We start from the raw sequence: 21,082 nt of genomic DNA on the forward strand, positions 1-21,082 counted from the left end.
GTCCGAAGAGAAAGCTGCAGGTCAGCATATTGGAGTTTTTATTCCTTACTATTTGGACAATCAAAGTAGCTTTCTGCCTGCGCTGGTGTGGTTGAGTGGGTTGGGTGTTGTCCTGCAAACTGAAAGGTTTCAGGTTTGATTCCAGATAGGGCTCCGTTTAGGGGCATGTGAGAGGCAACTGATTGATATTTCTCTCCCTTTTTCCCTCCCTCCATTTGGCACTCTCTAAAAATAAATAAATAAAAAATTTTAAAAGTAGCTTTTCAATAATACTCTCATTGCTTTGATAGTTTGCAATTCCATCTCTAATTTTAGGACATCTCCACTGTTTATTTTTTCCTCCTCAAGTTGCTAAGGGTTGTTGGAAATAAGCTATGCTAACTGGATCAACTTGAAATTTCTGCCGTCTTTAACTGCAGCCTCCTTATGGATCAGCCATTCTACTTACTGTTTTCCTATAGTGTTTATCACAGTAACTATTCAAACTTTTTAAAAATCCCTTTAGCAGAGTGGTAGGTAAAGCACAAAGCTAGGCATTATCTGTGTCACACTGTAGTTTTAGGATAGGGCTCTAGTTTCTCTAAAGTTAGGTGGTAGAATTGAATGATTTTTAAGATCTCTTCTAGTCTGAAGAACATTGTGAGATTTTAAGCACTGAATCCTACTTTTTACTCTCAGAACTAGTTTTTGAACCAAGGGCTAGAACCCATACCTTTCAGCTCCTGGTGTAACAGTATTTCCCTATATGTTGTTATGACTCCTGTTTCCTCTTTTGCTGAAAATGCGGACTTGGTTCAGACTTCTTTATCTTCCCCTGTATTTTCTGCCTTTATACTTTTGGCTCAAATTCCTTGACTCTTTTTCTCCCCACCCCCCTCTTGAACTTCTAATGCACATAGAAGCATGAGCAAGAATAACAAAAATGTTTATAATAACCAAAAATTAGAAATAATATGAATTCCTGTCAGTAGGGGAATGGCTAAATAAATGATAATACATCCATAAACTTGGAGTAGATAAAAAGAATGATATAAACCTCTATGTGTATACATGAAGAGATTTCTAAGACATAACTAAGTGAAAAAAGCCAATTGCAAAATAGTATTTCCAGTATGACTTCATTTATGTTAAAGACCACAATCTTGTATGTAAATACATTGGAAGTTCTGGGAAGATACATATCAAACTGATGTAAAAACCTTTGGGAAAAAGGAGAGTGGAGGAGAAACTGCCATGTTGATTTTATTGCTAGAATTTTTATAGTAAAATAATGTTACTTATGAACTTAAAGATTTTTAAAAGGCAATAATGTGTGAGTAATCTTACCCATACGTTTCCATAGATAATAAAGCTGGAAGGGATCTTAGGAAATCGTTATTTTGTGGATAAGGAAACCTGAGTCCCTCCAAGTTCTATGTTCCACCAAGCGGATTAATGACAGAGACAGGATGAGAACTAGATTTTCTGATTCCCAAAGCAGCACTTTTTCACACTGCCTTCTTATGCAGCTGATATGTAGGTTTTTCATGAAGTCTTTCCTCATTATCTAGAGTGGTATCTTTTCTAAATTCCTACCTGTTCTCTGTTTGTGTCATTTATATGCATTTAACCCACACTACCTTATGCTGTAATGTCCGCCCTTTCTTAGATCATATGTAGTCCATGTCAGTGGACTGTAACTTACTCCTGACGTGGTGGCTTAACACATAACAGGTGCTTAGTGAGTTAGTAATTAACATTTCTGTTTGATTTTTGTAGTAGTCCATGTACCTTATATTGGATTAAGAGAAAAAAGTTACATGAGAAGTCAAATAAATAGCTGTGTTTTTTTGTATGCTTTGTTTCAGTTTGTTGTATGTGTGTATGAGACCACTTGGAGATAGAAAATATTTTAGGAAGGCACATAGTGAGATATTTGCTACCCTGCAAATATCTTTCCTTTCCAAGAAAAATAGTTTTGTCCTCTACTCCTGCTTCAGAGAGAACAGTTTGTCCTCATAGGATATTCTAGGTAATATGACCCACTTAGGAAATATGTGGTGATTGTGCTTCATAATGGGATCTCTACTAAAGTTGTGTACCATAGGAAAATGCCTCTTGAGTGTGCTGGTTATACAGATGAAAGTACATTTCTTTCTGTATTTGAATTTCTACAGCTGACCAAGAAACAAAATTGTGACTTAAAATTTTACTCTAAGTAACATAGAATCGGTGACAGATCTTTTTTTCTTGTGTAAACATCTCCCCAAGATGTTTGGACTTTATATATGTCTAGTCCTTTATGTATTATTATCCTGATTTGTCTGCAGAGCTCTATTACTTGATATCAGATCTCATTAAATTTCAGCTTGCTTTTTGATATATAGACTCTGTGATTTTTATCTGCAGTTGTGTTAATACTGTTTTGCTTCTAACTTTTTTGTAACTTGGTTTATTTTGATAGCTGTTTAATCTGACATCATTAAAAGCCTGTATAATTATTTAAACAGATTCTTTCATGGAAGTTTCCATAATCAGCTGAGGTTGTTCTTGGGTGGAGCCTTAGGAAGACTTATTCTTTTTTGGAAAGTTAATGTCTTTCTTAGTTTAGAATTAATAGCTTTAGGAAAACATAATAGAATGCTGGGAATTTCCATAAATGCTTCTAGCCAAAGAGATTGTATTGAAATGGCTAATTGGATCTCATAGGTATTCATCTAAATAGAGCCACTTATGCCAGAATTTAAAAAAATATATGTATGTATGAATATATGTATATATTTGTTTAAAAAGCAGTTATGAGTTTGGCTCATAACTGTGAAGTAATTAAAACAGATAAAAAGTATTTATTATATAGGAAATGATCTGTGACTACTTCAGTATATTTTAAATATGTATAATGAAACTTGTTCTTTCCCTGTTGAACATTTTATTAGAAAATTTAAAAAATGTTTTATTTATTTATTTTTTAGAGAGGGGAAGGGAAAGAGAAAGACAGGGAGAGAAAGATCAATGTGTGGTTGCCTCTTGCGTGCCTGCTCCTGGTGACCAGGCCCCCAACCCAGGCATGTACCCTGACTGGGAATCAAACCAGTGACCCTTTACTTCACAGGCTGGTGCTCAATCCACTGTGCCACACCAACCAGGGCAGAAATTTTTAAAAACTCAGTTTAACACATTTTGATCTGCTGTACTTGGAAGAAATATATTTGTGATCAGTTTTGCACTATTTTTGAGAACATAGATTTTTTTTCATGCAGCTTAAGATATGTAGATTAATTTACTTGTGATAAAATTAATAGATATTTGCCTGTCATTTTCTAAATGTTTAATTTGCCTTAGAATTTGCTATAGTAAAAATGTTTTTATTTTAAAATTGTAGTCAGTAATGCTTAGTTTTATAATACTTATTTGAATGAAATAGAAAAGAGTGGATTTTTATTTTATTAAGATTTTATTTATTTATATTCTGAGGGGAAGGGAAGGAGAGAGGGAAAGAAACATCAATGTATGGTTGCCTCTCTTGTGTCGCCTGCTGGGAACTGGCCTACAACCCAGGCATGTGCCCTGACTGGGAATTGAACCGAGATCCTTTGATTCGCAGGCCCGCGCTCAATCCACTGAGCTAGAGTGGGTTTTTAAACATTAGTTTTGGGTCATTTTCTGGTTTAGTGCTTTAATTTAAAAATATTTTTTTCAGTTGGTTGTCCTTAATGGAGGAAACCTTTTAGGAAACTGTGAAGAGCTGTATCCTCTGTCTAGCTAGGGTTTCTTAGTTTAGACATAGCAAAGCTGGAGCTCAAGCACATGTCTGTACTTGGTAGCTTCATTTGTAAAATGGCCCTATCTTTCTTGGCAAGTGAAGGTGAATTAGAGGTTTCTCAACATTTGTGATAGAGCTTTGAGTATGTTATTACAGAGGGGTTAGATGGCTAGTACAAGTGCAACTGACAGTTATTAGGAGTAAATAATAACTAAGAATTATGTTTTAGCAGCAGTTTTATTTTCATTAAAGTGCAATTTGACCCTTCTCTCTAACTCAGTCCCCTTTCCCACTTTTTTCACTTTTATTTGTGATAACTAGGAAATATGTTGAAATTTTAGATTTATTTCATAGTTCCTTGATCTTGAAAATTTAGGATTTAAGCTTCCTTTGAAAATCAGTGTAGAATGACTTATAAGCAATGGATAATGGTTAGTTGTCTATGCTAATGTCTCTTAACAGTTTTATATACCATTAACCCCAAGATGATGTTTTATGATTTAAAATCTTTGGTGGTAGTGAGACTTCATTTGAAGTGGGTTATTAGTTCCTGGCACTGACAGAGGACTCCTAATGATAATTGCAAATCAAATGACAAGCACTTCTTAAGCACTGACTGTGTGCTGGGGACAGGACAAGAGTAGGAGTCCTGGGCCTTGCTCTTGAGGATTTATAGTCTAACTAGGTGGAATACAAAAGATATTATTATAAAGCCCCTGTAAGCAATGTATATAATTGTTAAGTTGTGTGTGCTCCCCTATCATTGATGTAAACTCACGTTAGGGGATTATCATGGGCTGAAGTTAGTATGAATGACTTAGTTATGAGTGATTATTCCTGTAACTTGCATGGTTCTAAGAGTTTGCCAATATTGCCGTATTTTTAGTGTGTTTGAAAGGGCTTTCAGGAGAAATGCTGCCTCTGAAACTTTTTTGCTCTGTCTTAATCATAAATTGTCACTTATTTTGAGGTGAAAGTGAACTTTCAGCTATTCAGCCTGGATAAGATACACATGGGCCTGGGACTGTCTGCATTTAGAGAGTATGATAAAACTTCGTATTCTCTTAATCTGTGGTTGCTTTTCTGCTATGTCTTTAGTGACAGCTAAAATACAGTATCATTTTTAATGACTGTGTTTTCCCTATGAAAGAGTGTCTACTATGGTTCTCCCCCATTTATAGCAGCAATGTTGGTGAATGCCCAGGTGTCTTACGAAAATAGCCAAAAGCTTCAGCAGGGACAGGTAATTCAGCTATAGCTTCAGGTGAAAAGGATAACTAAAAGCTCAATATCCATAGCTGTCCAGAATCTCTTGGGTGTCATTTTGTTTTGGAGTGCTGTCGAAGATGTTCATTTTATTCTAATAACTCCTATGTGATTAAAAAAAACTTTTGGGGTCATTTATTTACCCTTGTAACTTACATTTCATCTGAGTGTTTCCCAGTTTATCCTTTAATAGAGAACCCTGAACAAAATGTTTCTGTGGGAAATCCTTTGCCTTTATAAACTTTCTGCTTGTTCTACTAAATCAACTTTAGATTATTGACTTTTAAAAATGTCAATATAGTTTACCTAAAAACTGATATGAGAAGTTGGTAATAAGATTATATGCCATTAAAAATCTATTTTTTCATAGAATGCTTTATTTTTAATATATTTATTCAAAAGTAATTAGAGCAAAGCTGACCCTTTAAAATTAAATGAGAAAAATATGGGCTAATATAGAAATGCAATAGATAAATTAGAATAAGGGAGAATTCTGGAAATTAAGAAAAGGTATTCTAAGTTTTTTAATCAAAATTATAATAATTAGAATTAGGGAGTATACTATACTCCCTTGAAACTTGAAGGAGGAATTTTTGAATTAAGAAAGAAGATAGTCCCCTACTTTACACAGTGAATGCTAACTATATAGGGGCTAATTACCCTAATAGAAATGAAAATAAAAACAAAGCAATTTAGATCAGTCCTTTACAATATCACGGTTGTGCTTTATTATAAAGATGTTAGGGGTATGTTTTCGTTATATATATGGATTGTCATGGAGGACAGCCATCATAGTTTCCCTGAGCCATCTGTTGGTGTCACTGATAAAAACATGCTCTGGCATTTGGATCCTTGGTGTGACCAATTACAGCATTTTTCTCTAGGATTGTAATGTCTGTATGTTTTTCTGTCTTGATTCACTTTATTCCAGCCTGATTCACAAATTATAGAACAGCTTGTCTTTGGCATAACTATTAAAAAAATCCAGTTTCTTCTAAATAAAGTTCTTTTTCAATTGGAAATTCCATCTTTGTAGTTAAAACATTTGTAAACATAACACAATTTAGATAGAGCTGAACAAATTTTCAAGAGTTGCTATTTTTGTAATGGGGGAGGCTTTCCTAAAGAGCAATTTGGTGATACTGGCCTGTGAGAATTCCCTTGAAAGCAGTTGGACTTGACTGCTGCATGTATTGGGTCATATGAGGAGGAAGAATGACTGTATTTACTGGCTCGAATGTTCGGGAAGCATTCGTGTGTTTAAAAGAAAATAATGACTAGATTTTGGGTCCTAACTTTCATCAATTTAAGGGGTCATCTGTTCCCTGAGATTAGAGATGATGGTAATCCTGAAAGCTGTTTTAGGACTTTTGTCCTATAATATCTCTAGTATTTGAAAGGAAATGTAGCCACGTTGGGCAAATTTATCCTCCAAAATCTACTGACTTCTTTGGTTGGAGCAATAGCTTTTATGTTCTTGTCGTGATATACTTAGGCAAGAGAACCACACAGCCTGCCTCGATGAACAGCCAGGATTTTGATTTGTGGTGGTAACAAAATTTTCCCTCATCCTGGCTTTTCTTTCTTCTGAAAGCCACAGAACAATATAGACTTTTTTTTCAGGACCATTCTCCTGGAATCAAAGTGTAATGGTACTTGTGTAGCAGTCCTCCTTGGACAGAATACTGTAATGGTGTTGAGTTGAGAGTAGAATCACACAAAATAAACATTAGATCTCTGATTCTCTTCTTATTTAATTTTTTCCTGGACTGATCCAGGGGAGAACCAAAATAAAATTCAGAAATAAGTCAAAACATGTAGTGTTGCAACCCAGTCATAATTTTGAACCCAGTTTTTTTTTTTTTTTACTGGTTAGAGTTTGTCTTTTAGGAGACTATTGTATTTGTTGTTAATCCATTGAATACCTTAATACCATTTCCTATTCAGAAGGGTTTTAAAAAGTGAAGTAATCCTTCAGGTATGCTCACTTTCTACCTTCCTAAAAAATGTTAATCTGTCAGTACCCAAATACAATACTGAAAAAAATGTTGCTTTATCAGAAAACAGCATGCTCAGGATTGATGCCAGGTGTTATGTGAGGCTGCCTCCAAAAGTAACTCTCAAAAACTACTCTTCAGTTGGGCCCTTTGTTGTCAGAAAAAAAAAATATGATACAGTATAATGAAAGAGAAAGATCAGAAGAGTTAAGTAACTTTGAAATAAGTCAATACCAAGACGTGAATTCTCTGTCATTGTCAGAACTATGATGCTTAAAATTCTCTGAATCTTATTTTTCCAGAGGTTCCAAATCCCCAGTGGGCTTTAATTACAGATTGGCCAAACAGTTGCTCCTGGTTATTTTTTCCTGCCCAAAATTTTACCCTCCCCCTAAAAAAACAAAATAAGAAATAAACAAAACTCTCTGCATTTTGATCTGGGGGAAATTGTACTAAAATGGGACATTAAAAATAATCTCTGGCTGACTTGACTGAATTGGCAGATACCGGGCTATGCTAAACCATTTGCCGTCTGCCAGTAGTGAGCGTGGTCACCACTTTTAATCATTTAACTCCCTATTTCAGGTTACTCACATTCAGTACACATTGTGAATATTCATCATCCAGGGACGCAGCAATTCTTAAGCCAGAGTGTTCCTGTTAATAAAACATGTCTTTCCTCCCCAGTGGATACACCCCCTTAAAATGAACTATTATACTAATCATCTTATTAGCAGGGCCATTTTTAAAAGGCATTGTGCTATTTTCATTTTATGCTTCTAAACAAACATTTACACTACAGAGCATCTTTGAGTGTGCTATTTGTGCTATGTAGGCTCACATTTTATTAGAGATCAGAAACAATATTTTTTATTTCCTTCTGGCATTCTGGACTATAATTTGATATAATAAAATAATTCTGGTTTGTGGATGGGAATGGACTATGAGAGTTAGGCTTAAACTTAGAAAACAAACTTTTACAGCAGAGTAGACTGGTGCTTGTTCTATGCATTTTGCGTATGAAAGTAGGGCAGCGTCTTACAGAACCTTATCATCGGTTCTCAGATCTGACTTGCCAGCACGTAGGAAGTTTGTTTTGGTTTCAAAATGTACTTTACCCCATGGTGGCTGGCAGGGTACAATACTATTGACATCACTGTGTTTCAAATAGAAAATTAACAAGTAGCTACTGTTGTGATTGCAGATTGCCTTCCCAGTCCCTGTGAGAATGCTTTTTCTTTTGGGCAGCAATACTTCTCAGCCCCTTGGTACCATTAAATCAGCCAGTGGGGGCTGCCAGAATAGGGTGAACACCAACAAAAGGCTGAAGAGTAGAAAAACTGCTAATAATGCCAAAAATCTTTAATCAGTTTCCAAATATATGTGAAAGGCAAATAATTTAAGATTCGTCTTCCACTCACAGCTAAGTTTTGACAGTAGGCCAGGTTCAAGCCTGATCTCTACTGATCTCTCCAGAGAAGAGTATCCTTTCCCTCCACCAAAACCCCTGGAGAGTTGCCAAAGGAAAATAAGCTATTTTGTATTTAGAACAAATTGCCACTGTTTTCTCCAGTGATGTAGCCCTATTTCCCAGACTTTGAAACTTGGAGCACAGAAAGTTCTTGTGTGACCAAAGAAGAAATATGGTGAATGAATAAGTTTTTTTTTGTTGTTGTTTTGTGTTTTTAAACCAAATCCTCATAAGCATAGAGGGGATGAATCTAAATTTAGCTCAGAGTGGACATCAAGTGAACAATTTCTGTTAAATCACTTTCGAGATTGGGTTCCTTGTGGGAGTTTCAGTGAAGAATATATGTCTCTGGAACCAGATTTTAATTTTTTTTTTCAAATGAGGCTGTCAAAAGTCAAGTCTTCTTTTGAGATGACTGCATGGCAGTGGAAAAAACAATTTGTTCGTGTGTTCTGCATTGGAAGCTTCATCTGATCAGCAGTCCTGGGACCTTGTGAAATTTTGCAAACCTTAATTTCTCATATTATCAGACGGGATAAAAACTGTTCGTTTAATTTTTCCCTGTGCATTGTAGAGTACTTCTTTTTAGACTTTTCCCTTTCATACCTGGGTTTTCTTAGCTGTTTTCTTTTCCATTTTCTCCTTAGTAACTGCCTTAATACCATTATACTTGTTATTACCAGTATTTCTTGAACAACAGCTGGAACAGAGGCCAAACTTAAATATCAGTCAGATTTCTATTTGCTAGGAAGCCTGTTAATAACATCTAAAAGTCAAAATTGGTGCCGAAAAAATTATTTTTGAATTTCATTAGACATTGTTGTCATTACTATAAATCCTTTGGTAAGTCACTTCGATGTAATACCTGCAATTCTTAATGCTATACTTCACTATTAAAAGAGATGCCGACTCTAATTGAGAGTTAAGTTGAAGATTGTTGGTTACTCTACATGTAGTCATCTTTTGTGGTGACCTCAGCTGCACACAAAAAAACCCAGTGTAGAGTTCTGGCATCCATAAGCAGATCTCTGATGACTGTTGGCCTAGTATCTGATTATTAGAGGCCCTGGTATTGTTACCTCAACTTTGGTGAGTTACAGAGTCCCAGATAAATCCACTGGGAATTATGTTACATTCTTCCTCCCCACTGTGGTTCCGTGTTTTGTTTGGTATTTGAAGAACTGAAATGACTGAAAGTGTGGATTCAGTCTTATCTAGAAGATCATTAAAATACAGTGTGATTAGTGTGAAAATCGAGTATTAATTATGTGAGGGAGGGGTATGGCAAGGAAGGACTCATGGAAGAAAGAATACTTGGGCAGTGAGCTGACAAATGAGTTAGATGTTCACCGGTTGGACAGTGGAGAGGACATTCCAGATAGAGAAATCAGTAAAATACAAAAGCACATTTGGTTTGTGGAAGAGGTTTTCAGGAGGTAATAGGAAGTGGGGCTGGAAAGGCGGTACGCAGAAGACTAAAATGAGTAAAGATTAATTACTACTGGCATCTTTCAAAAGAATTCTTTACATCTACTTCAGTGATATAATTGGGTGGAGCTCATTGTTTACTGTTGATCATTTTTATTGCCTGAATGGCACTTCATCTTCTTCATATCACTAAGATGTTAAGACTAAGTAAATTTTAGCCAACATGGATTCTGTATAGTTTGAGAAAGAGTATGTCACTATTTTCTCATCATTAATTTACTGAGTACTCACATTGCTTCTCTTTTCTCCCCACATCCCCACTGCTCCTCCACTCTTCCTCTCTGTCTAAACCTTTGAAAGACATAATTTCAGTCATGATTCAGAGTGATGTTCTGAGATCCAAAAGCTGTGATAGTGATCTGCAGTAATATGCTCTGGTAGTTTCAACATAGATTCCTGGAGATCATGAGATGCAGTTTGAGATTTATTTGAAGTCTTTGTCATCATAGAAGTATATCGTTAAGACCTATGCTTGTTGTTTTTTTTTTTTTTAATAAAATAGTGTTTTTCTTCCAAATCTTAGAGGAAAACCAAGACTTTGGGAAGGTACACTATATTTAACCTTCTGGCTTTAAATACTCTCTGGCTCCCTACTCTAAGAGCTACTTAGATTTTTATTAGGAGAAAGTGATTTTTAAAAGTCTTCCAAGAGTGAGTAACATGTATCTCAGCCTTACTCATTCTATTTTTTGTTTGTATATAAATGAGCCCTTTAGTGCTTAGGTGAACAACGTGACCATAGAATAATTTATATAAATTGTATTTATAATTTGAAACTTCATTACAACACTTGGTGATATTCCTATTTTGTTTTTTACAAGATACCAAATGAATTAAGAGGAATATTAATGAAAGCATCTTTGTTTGAAAATTGAGAAGAGGGTGCTAGCTATTCTCCTGAGTTTTTATGTTGTTGCCATTAAGCCCCATTATACCTCCATCAGGTCTGATGCTAGGGAAATGCCCTTTACCAAGTTACTATCTGGGAGTTAATAGTCCATTTATTTTTTTTTGTGAAAGAGATAATATATGTTTTAAGTGAAACATAATATATGCTATTTTATGGGAACCACTTCTCTAAGCTTTCTTTTGTTTAAATTTTTTAAATTTATTTTGTATTTAGAAAGAGGGGAAGGGAGGGAGAGAAACATCCATGTGTGTGGTTGCCTCTCATGTGCCCCCTAATGGGGACCTTGCGCTCAACCCAGGCATGTGCCCTGACTGGGAATCGAACCAGTGACCCTTTTGTTGTCAGGCTGTTGCTCAGTTCACTGAGCCACACCAGCCAGGGCTTAAGCTTTCTTATTTCACAAACAAAATAAGCTGAATGGCAGAATGTGATGATGTTTGTTTTTCTAAATAAAATTCACTAGCAGCACAAATGTATTTGATATTTGGATTCATTTTTAATGTTTTTCATAAAAGCAGGAAGGCAGATTTTGGGGAGAAATTTTGGAGATTTTCAGAAGATTCTCAGCACATCGAATTTTAGAGAAATGTTGGGATGTAAAATGTATAGGATAAGCAGCTAGTTGCTGTCATGTGCAGAAGTGTTGTGTAACAAGTTGGGAAACCTGGCCACAAGCCACTGCAGCTTTGAAGAATGTGGCTCAAGGGAGGACTCAAAGCCCATTGCGTAACATTCAGTAAAGAGGAAAATGCAAGTACTGTCTCTATCACTTGACTTGTTTTCCATTTTGATTTAGTTACTTGGCAAAGTCTTGGTATCTTTTAGTGAAGGAATGAAAGACAAGTTCCAGTGAAGGACCGTGCCTTCAAGGGATCAGCCAGTGGATGGTTTGTGAGACTGGGCAGGTGCATTGAATTTCTTATTGTTGGGCAGAGGGATTAGAGTTTCCAGAGACAATTTGAAAAACATCATCGTGTGCTACTTGAAGTTTTTTTCTGAAAGGGAATTCTTTCTTCTCTTCAACATTATGTGCTTCTTGTAGTTCATATACCTGTGCTTTAAAATGTCACAGCTACTAAGGAGGGGCCATTTAATAGCAAAATCATTTCCCCTCATGTTCTGTGATATTTCAGTTTGGCAGTAGAGTTTACAAGGTTTGAAATCAAAAGCAGCTTTGGTTGCTTCAGAGGAAAATGATCCTAGTCAACCAAAATGAAAGCCAAACAGTCTCTAATTGTTCTTTTCCCACAAGGGGCTTGCCCTTTTTGAAGGTATGGGTAATTTTAATAGGACCTTCTCTCTGACAGGCTTAGTCACTGGGAATTGCCTCTTCCCCTGGGTAAAACCCAGTTTTAAGTCTTACTTTAAAATAGACCTCAAAGTATCTTTGAAAATAAATGACTTTGGTATCTCTCCATTCTCTTGCTCCTTGTCCCTCAGCAAGGAAGCTTTTTCTCATAGGGCACTTCCTGATGCAGTGTCTAATCCTAACTTTACAGGTACTCACGCTAAATTAGGAAAGATTTTAGTTTTATCATTTTTATTGTGCCATTCATGTGTTGTGAAAAGTTAAGTAAATGCTACCCAGGGAGCTAATTTTTTTCTCACTCTGAATCAAGTCTAGTGCCATAGATTTTATGATGTCAGGTTTTTTCTTTTGGTCGCTAGCCCTAGTGTTGGTCAGCACAGCAGCCTTAACTTCCCCAGCCTTCTTACCCTGCTTTGTAAAGGTGCAGGTCATGCCTAAGAATCCATTTTGTCTGTCAGCTCTTCCACTCCTTGGAGACTTGAAAAACACCATATATAGAATACTAGCAATTTTTTTCCTCAGGGCATGAGGATTTTCAAATCAAATGGAGCTTTTTTCTTCTCCGTCTCCTGTCTGCTTTTCTTCCACCAGTATCTTACAGCCTAAGATTTGTCAAACACATACAGGAGTCTCCTGAGCCACCAGTCACGTGATAATGAAAGCAAGAAAAGAAAAGACCAGATGGCATCAAAAGATACGCCTTTCTAGGTCGTTGGTGGTTAAGCTTGCAATCTGGTTACCAGCAGGGAGACTGGGAGAAGGGGTGGAGAATAGCAAAGCGCTATTGTAAGGGAAGAAGAATTTTGCCATACAGTTTACAGTCACAGGGTATCCATTGCTCTTGAAAGTAAGTACCTAAGTGCGTTAAGCACATATGGAAAACTGCAGCATTTGGATGGCACCTTTGAAAAGTGTGGGTGGCATCCCTTTGGTTAGCTGCTGGCCTTCACCTGCCATTAACCCTTTGTCATTCTACTCTCAAAATGCCTGATTCAGTTCCAAGTACAAAAACTGTAAGAAAAGACATTCGGCTCCCACAGATACACCTCTTCCCACAGGAAGGCAGAGGACATCATTCACCACTTATCCTTTATCCCGTTACCTATTTTGAGGACTGTATTTATAAAACATAGAAAATGGCTTCATTGGCCTTTGTGAGACGTGATATCTCTGGATATGTTTTATTGGTATAAGCTGTTTCTTAGAGCATGCTTACAGTTACTTGACTGAAGACATGTTTGGCAATAGCTAGTAAAAAATATTTTAGAGGACAGTGCGCCTTCCTTGTTCATTCTTATACCTCACTCCGTTGACCTGTGTATCTCCTGGTTTAACTGTGCTATTGGAGATTACCAGACTGCTAAACTTGGCGTATATATTTTTTTATAGAATTTCAGCTCAGTTGCTTTCCCTTGAATGAAAAAACTAAGGTATTTTTAATTTTAGGTTTACACGTGGTCCCAAATATGAACTTGAATTCTTTACTCTTCTTTTAATTACCTTGAAGAGCCTTGCTTTTTCATAGACAAATTCAGTATCCCTGAAGTCCAAAGTCAAGTTTCAGCCTTTTATGTCTACCTCCTCCAATTACAATCTCTTCTTTTTTATTCAGATTCTGTTGCCCTTGCTATCTGTGTGACTCATTTCATTAGGAACCAAATGAAAGAAAACAGTATATTCTGTTCTCCAGTCTAGATTATACAATCTTAAAGTTTACTTTTTCTTTTTTTTTTTACATCTCCCTCTCAAGCAAGCATCTTGTACATTGCTGAGTATACAAAAGTTATCTAATAAGTATACAACTGAATGATTAAGAGAGAGAGGGAGGGAGGGGAGGGAGGGGAGGGAGGGTGATTCCCAGTCAGGGCACATGCCTGGGTTGCAGGCCAGTTCCCAGCAGGGGACGCATGAGAGAGGCAACCATACATTGATATTTCTCTCCCTCTCTCCTTCCTCCCCCTCTAAAGATAAATAAATAAAATCTTTTTAAAAAATAAAAAGTAAATAAAAGTGAGAGAGAATGTAGACATTTTAATATTATGTTAGTCAATTTCTGCTCAGATTTTAATGACTTTAACTTATGTCTCACAAAACAGAAAATTGACCCATCCATTTTTCCCGTAGTGTAAAGATACTGTTGTGAAGTTTCTTAAACTAAAAGGTATTTCCTATATATACACTGAATTTTTTGTTTAGACCAATTTCAACAAAATCGGCAAGTTGTTATTGTGGCAACATGCTTGTTAACTTTGCCAGTTAGTTGTTTTGTTAACTTTTTTAGATGACTTCAGTCCGAGCCCCCTGGGGGCCTCACATTATTAGTAAGGCTCCCAGGGCAGCAGTAACTCTGCAGCCTCCAGTCACGGCATCAGTGCAGTTGTTAGGTATTCGCTACAATGACCCTGATGAAGAGTTTAAAGATGTTTTTTACTGCGGGTTTTCTTTTGTTTTTAGTCCGCTCAAGAAGAGCACTCACTCTGTGATCATGTGAGAGACCTCACCTCAGAGGTTTTCCAGTTAAAAATGAATATTTTGTTGAAGGGTCTGTGATTTGAGGTAGCACAGCAGGGGAGGAAAGCAACTTTTTAATTATTAGATCACATGAAGGGGAATCTGTTGATTTAGGGAAAATAAAAACTCTTTTATCCACATCAGGTTTGTCAGGTTTCAGCCTGGAGCTAATTATTACAATTGAATTATTGAACTCAGTAGATTTGGAGTGGAAATACTAACAGACCTTTATATCTAGGCTAGTGGGTACTGGAAGAATCTTAATGATTCACCAGCCAAATTTCTGATTTTACTACCTTTAATGATCCTTGCTTGTGTACCCCTCTTTCAGAATGCTAGCATTCGAGACTTTCACTTGACATTAGTTTACGTGTATTAAGACAGAGAAAGCATAGTTTGGTGAGTAAGCTAATGAAACCATTTTGGCCCTCTTTGAGGAAAAAGTGGAACATGTGTTTGTTCCTGGTACATTTGAGACAGTTGTTAAACGTTCAGTTATAGCCCTTTAAGAGGTAGGGGTAAACTATGAACACATTTGTGAATATTCTTTTCAGATATATTGTTAACTGCTAAACTGTGTCATGCCTTACGAAACACAGGTCCGAAGATGTGGACTGATATTGTTTCACAGTGGAATTATGTACCCAGAACTCTCATCACGGTGCTCATAGTTCCCTCAGGGTACAGGGAAGGTAAATCCATAAGGCTGCCTGCTAGCATTTCCAGGAGAAATTTCCCCTAACTTGCCCACAGGTTAGGTAAATGGAAGAATGCGATGACTTTCAGTAAATAATTTTTCACCTGGCTTTTCCCCATTTGTAGAAAATTGCAAGTGGATAGTAAGAGAGTGGAGAGGGAGAGAGACAGAAATAAAAATTAAAAACCAATGAGCTGGTGCACTTAGATATTGGGAAGCAAGGGACTGTTTTATAAGTTGTCGTTTCAGTGGCTAGAATTGATCACAGACCCATGTATTTTGCATAATCCTATTTTCCTAGCTGGTTGTAGAATCTTGCTGTTTCTATTGTGTTGGCTCTCATGAAGTTGTCATTTTTATAAGTGAGAAATGGTTGAATATCATAAATTTCATATGGTTCAAGTTGATACATAATAACATGTAACACTGTAGGATAGCTGTGTGTGTGTGTGTGTGTGTGTGTGTGTGTGTGTGTAAGTATGTAAAAGGTGGACGGGAAGAAATAGAAATCTTGAGTTCAATAACTCTACTTGGGGTACCCTAGCTGAAAAAAACGCTATCCTAGCCTGCAGTTTTAGGCATTCAGAATCAAATACAATTGCCCTAGTGTGCTCTCCTACTTCCATTTGAGATAGTTTATGGGGTGGGTTCACATTAAATCATCTCTGACAGAGATTACCAGTGGCGATAGCAATCTGAAGGGATCAGTAGTCGCAGGGCGCACAGAAATGGCAGACTGAAAATCAGTAGGCGGGCCTGCACTTACAGATAAGGAAGAAGTAGGGATGTAACATGGTAATAGACTAAATAATGTACAAATTATTATTTGTCTTAAAATAGGTTTTAGGATGTTTCTAGTGGACTATTCAGACTGTGATTTGACTTTTTTGTCTTAGACGAGCTCATCTGCGCCTGTGTTTAGAACGCTTAAAAGTTTTGATTCCACTAGGACCAGACTGCACCAGGCACACAACACTTGGTTTGCTCAACAAAGCCAAAGCACACATCAAGGTGAGAATTTTAACTTTCATGTTTGCCCATGATTCTTTCAGTCTTGGTTTCATTAGAAGCAATGATTCCTATTTATATACATCAGCTAGCTCACCAGGGCCTTCCTTAAAGATTAACTCGAGAGAAATCCAAAAACTTGTCAGCTAATCTGATGGGAGGGAGCAACATAGCCTGATCAAACTACATTGTTTTGACAGCACGGTCATTTAAAGAGCTGGGAAGGCTAGAAAAATAACAATTACTCTGATGATACCCAGAGACAAGGCAGTTGTGCCCTCTGGTGGAGATGACTTCATTTGGCTGTGTACCTTTGTATTTTTTCCATCAAACTACACTGCAGAGCAAGTTCTCTTTCATGGATATAACTTTACAGACTTTGGGAATTCCGTACTGTTCTAGTAATGTGGCATTCATTATACACCAACAAAGTGAAGAAAAACTATTTTTGATGTTTAAAAATATGTATTTATGTATGTTTTTATATGCACATACACATATATACATGGGGGTACCCTCCAAAATAACAAGTTATCTTTTGGAGGGTGGACCATTTGTACTGACAGGCTTCCCCCACTAGGAGTGTTCTAGGAATCTATCTGTATCACTGTGCCAGCTCGCATTGTTGTGAGAGGCTGTGTTCGACCTTAATGAAATTTTTTTGGAAGGCTCTTTCAATGAATTTGCTCGTTTCATGATGGTTGATGGGAGTGTACCTGCCCACATCATGCTGAGTGTTTAGCAGCTTTTGACCCCAAAAGGCATGACCCTCATGCCCCACCCTCTCTATCCACCCAATCTGGCCCCCAGCGACTTTTTGTGTTTCCCTGGATGAAAAAGTCCTCATAGGGAAACATTTTGCTAATGTGGAAGAGGTGAAACAAAACACAGTAGGAATACTAAAGACATCTAAATCATTGAGTTCAAAAACTGGATTGCATCAAATGGTGGAGAGCACTTGAAAGGTGACTGAAGTTTAAACATGTAAGAATAAATGCACATTTTTATAAATAAATTCCAGGTTTTTGGGGTCCCTTCTCATACTTGTATATTCATGTTTGCCAAGGAAATCTTTTGAAATGTTAGGTAAAAATCAGTTTTACTGTTTGTACTGGACTATACACAAACCTAAATCTCATTTTAGAAACTTGAAGAAGCTGAAAGGAAGAGCCAGCACCAGCTAGAGAACTTGGAAAGAGAACAGAGATTTTTAAAGCGGCGACTGGAACAGCTCCAGGGTCCTCAGGAGATGGAACGAATACGAATGGACAGCATTGGATCAACTATTTCTTCAGATCGCTCTGATTCAGAGCGAGGTAGGCAGTGTGCTTCTTACCTAATGAAATACTAAGAATCCCTGTATCTGGATTTAGGGAGGGTAGGTTTAGAGGCACTCACTGTATTTGCTTTTTTCTCTTTGGCCAACACTGTAACATTCTAGGTTTTATGCAATCACAACATTGTCTAGTAATGCCCGTATGAACTATAGAACTTTTTATTGGTGTATATATACATATACATATACATACACACAACACACACACATATATATGTATAGATATATATATTTAATTTTCTATTTTGAAGGAGTTTTAGACTTAGAGAAAAGTTGTAAGTTTTCTGTAGAAAATTAGAGTTCTTATATGCATAGAGTTCTTATATACCCTTCACCTAGGTTTCCCTAATGTTAACATCTTACATAGCCATAGTGCAGTTATCAAAACCAGGAAATTAACATTCATGCAATACTATTTTTAATCTATAGCTCTTACTCAAATTTCACCAGTTTTCCTATTAATATCATTGGTCTGATACAGGATCCAGGGCAGGATTTCATGCTGCATTAGACAGTTCTTCACTATTTCTTTCATGACCGTGATATTTTTTAAGAACATTGGCTCATTATTTTATATAGTGTTGCTCAGTTTGGGTTTGTCTGGTGTTGTTTTTTTTTAAAGATTTTATTTATTTAGTTTTAGAGAGAGGGTAAGAGAGGGAGAGAAACTCAGTGTGCAAGAGATACATCAGTTGGTTCCCTTTCACGCGCCCCTAACTGAATACCTGGCCTGTAACCCAGGCATGTGCTCTGACCGGCAACTGAACCAGTGATTTTTCATTTCGCAGGCTTTGGCTCAGTCCACTGAGCCACACCAGCCAGGGCTGATGTTTTCTTATTTTTAGATTGAGGTTATATATTTGGGGGAAGAAATAACCGTAGAAGTGATAATTGTACCCTTCTCAATTCTATCGGGAAGATACATGATGTTGATATTTTTTTACCTATATTTTAAAGTGCTACACCATTCATTTCTCTTTCCATCTGCCCTAGATCACTTATCTTTGGCAGAATTTGAGAGGAAAAGCCAACCAAAAAGAAATTGTTTGAATTTTACTAATCTATTCACCCTAACTTCTACATCAGGCCTCAAACCACAATAAAAGATCCCGGAGATAAACTTTTTAAAATTTTACATTTGGGAAAATCAAGCTCATGAGATTCTTGAGAATTCTAAAACAACAAAAAAATTTGCACAATTTATTTTGACGTTTTATCATGGACAATTTTATACATCCACAAAAGTGGAATAGAATAATGAACTCTCGTGTACCCATCATTCAGTTCGGACAGTTGTCAACAATTCTGTCATTTTTATTTCATCTGTTTTCCACCACCTTCACCCTCACAATTGCTTTTGGAATGTTTTAAATCAAATCCCAGATAACATTATCATATGTTTTCCCTAAATACTTCAGTATGTATCTTAAATAACTAGGACTTTAAGAAAAGTAATCAGATTATTATCATATCCCACAAAATTAATAAAATCAAATGATCTTATTTAATGTCATGACAGATTTTCTCAAAAATGGCATTTTACCAATGGTATGTTTAATCCAAAGTCCACATTGAATTTGTGCATTTTAAGCACTTTTTAATCTGTAAAATTTTCCCTCCCCACTTTTTTTTTTTTAGTACCATTTATTTATTGTAGAAACTGAAGAACTCAGTCATTTTTCTTAAAGAATTTCTCACATTTTAGACTTGGATGATTCAGTCTTCATGCTATCATTTAATAGTACCTCATATTTCTTATAAACTGGTTGGTAGATGTAGTTGCTTGATTAAATTCAGGGTTGTTTTTTTTTTTTTAAATGCAAGAATACTTCATAGGTGGTGCTATGCACTTCCTGGTGTTTCAGTTGTATGTCTAGTTGTCCTACTCTAGTGAAACACTAGTTAGTAGGTTCAGGTGTTGTCCTCCGGGTACTTTTATGAAAACATACCAGCCTTTCACTGAATAGTTTTAGCATCATTGGTGATTATCGCCCTGGTCATTATTTCATTAGGTATTACAAAATAGTGATTTTCTAATTCCATTATTCTTACATTTAGCTTTTTCTTCTATAAAGAAGAGCATTTCCTTAAGTTTTTGGTTACTCTGAAATAAAGTCGATACAGGGAAGGTGGGATAAATGCTTGATTTTGCTTTATCAGTTTTCTGAATAAGTTGCTGCCTTGGCAACCTCCAGAAGTAATAGGGCTTTTTGTTTTACAGTTTCTCTGTGATTATCTTATGAACTCATGTTTTCATGTATTGAATGTGTTCAAATCCATTGTAGTCTTTCTTTTTAATACTCAAATTTCCTATATTCTGTAGGTACCTTTCAAATTGTTTTTTGATCCCTTTTGACACACATTGGGAGTTTTGGGGTTTATTAGTTTTATTGTTGTTTTGCTTATATGAAAGTTTATTTTTATGTGGCACTCAGTTTTGAAGAATAGAACTTTACCAGTGGCAACAGCAAGAACCTCTAGGACATGCTACATTTGTGAGTGACAGTGAGGGGTGGCAGAGATACCCCTGAATTAGGGGGCTGTCTTTGATCCTAGTCTTTTTTCTACTGTTACTAGCTGTGTATCCTGTCAGGTCTTCAGGCATTAACTGTTCTTCCTGCTGTTATCTCCTCCTTGTACCTACCCACCTCCAAATTTTAGAGAGGGTGTATCTTCACTACATGTCTTTGTTTTTAGTAGTCCCAGTATGCCAGTACCTTACCTAGTACTGTTCTTGTTCTTATCTGGCAGCCTTCTTTGCCAGTAACATCCCAACTTTCTAACATCCAGCCTTCTTTTTCAATAACATATCTAATCCATTTGGCTAGAGCAGTCTCTCATTTTAGTTTGTTTTGATTGAATTCAGCATTCCCTATTAGATGGGCTGTCTTCATTTTATTTCTCAATTATAATTTGGATAAGTGTTCTCTGGTACTGGGAAACACTAAGTAGCCTGTGAAGCATTATGGGTATGAAACAAATAGTTATGAATTCATAGGATTATTTGTACAGCTTGTTTGGACAGCTGCCTGCATTTCAAAAACAGATTTCTAAAACTTTTTGAAACAACAAGACCTTTTGAAAATTATACTCTTCAAACTAACCTATTCTGTCTTTTTGGGCTCAGCAAGAATCCACTTTTCCTAAAGCAATTGTGATCATTGTGAACCCTTAAAGTCAGTGCCAACTGTGAAACATCAAGCGTTGAGTTTGTTTTAAGAGAACTGAAGAACCTTGAATTCATTCTAGCTGTTATGGGAGAAAACAGTTTTCCAGCTGCCTTTTATTTTTTAATTGTATATTGATTTTTATTTATTATTGGTGATTGTGTATGTACTATTTACCAA

The 21,082-nt window shown here is 36.4% G+C and overlaps 1 protein-coding gene across 3 annotated transcripts in view; it reads left to right on the forward strand.

Annotated features, from left to right (window-relative positions):
• Positions 1–21,082, forward strand: part of MXI1 (MAX interactor 1, dimerization protein) — a 77,898-nt gene that overhangs the window by 52,328 nt on the left and 4,488 nt on the right. For all 3 annotated transcript variants that reach the window (XM_037165596.2, XM_037165599.2, XM_037165597.2), the window contains exons 4-5: positions 16,288–16,402; positions 17,544–17,715. In XM_037165596.2, the coding sequence (XP_037021491.1) occupies positions 16,288–16,402; positions 17,544–17,715 (287 nt within the window). The remainder of the gene's footprint in view (positions 1–16,287; positions 16,403–17,543; positions 17,716–21,082) is intronic.

This window comes from Artibeus jamaicensis, unplaced genomic scaffold (genome assembly GCF_021234435.1).
Source record: "Artibeus jamaicensis isolate MK-2021 breed Jamaican fruit bat unplaced genomic scaffold, CSHL_Jam_final contig_490, whole genome shotgun sequence".
In the NCBI taxonomy this organism is placed as follows: Eukaryota; Metazoa; Chordata; class Mammalia; order Chiroptera; family Phyllostomidae; genus Artibeus; species Artibeus jamaicensis.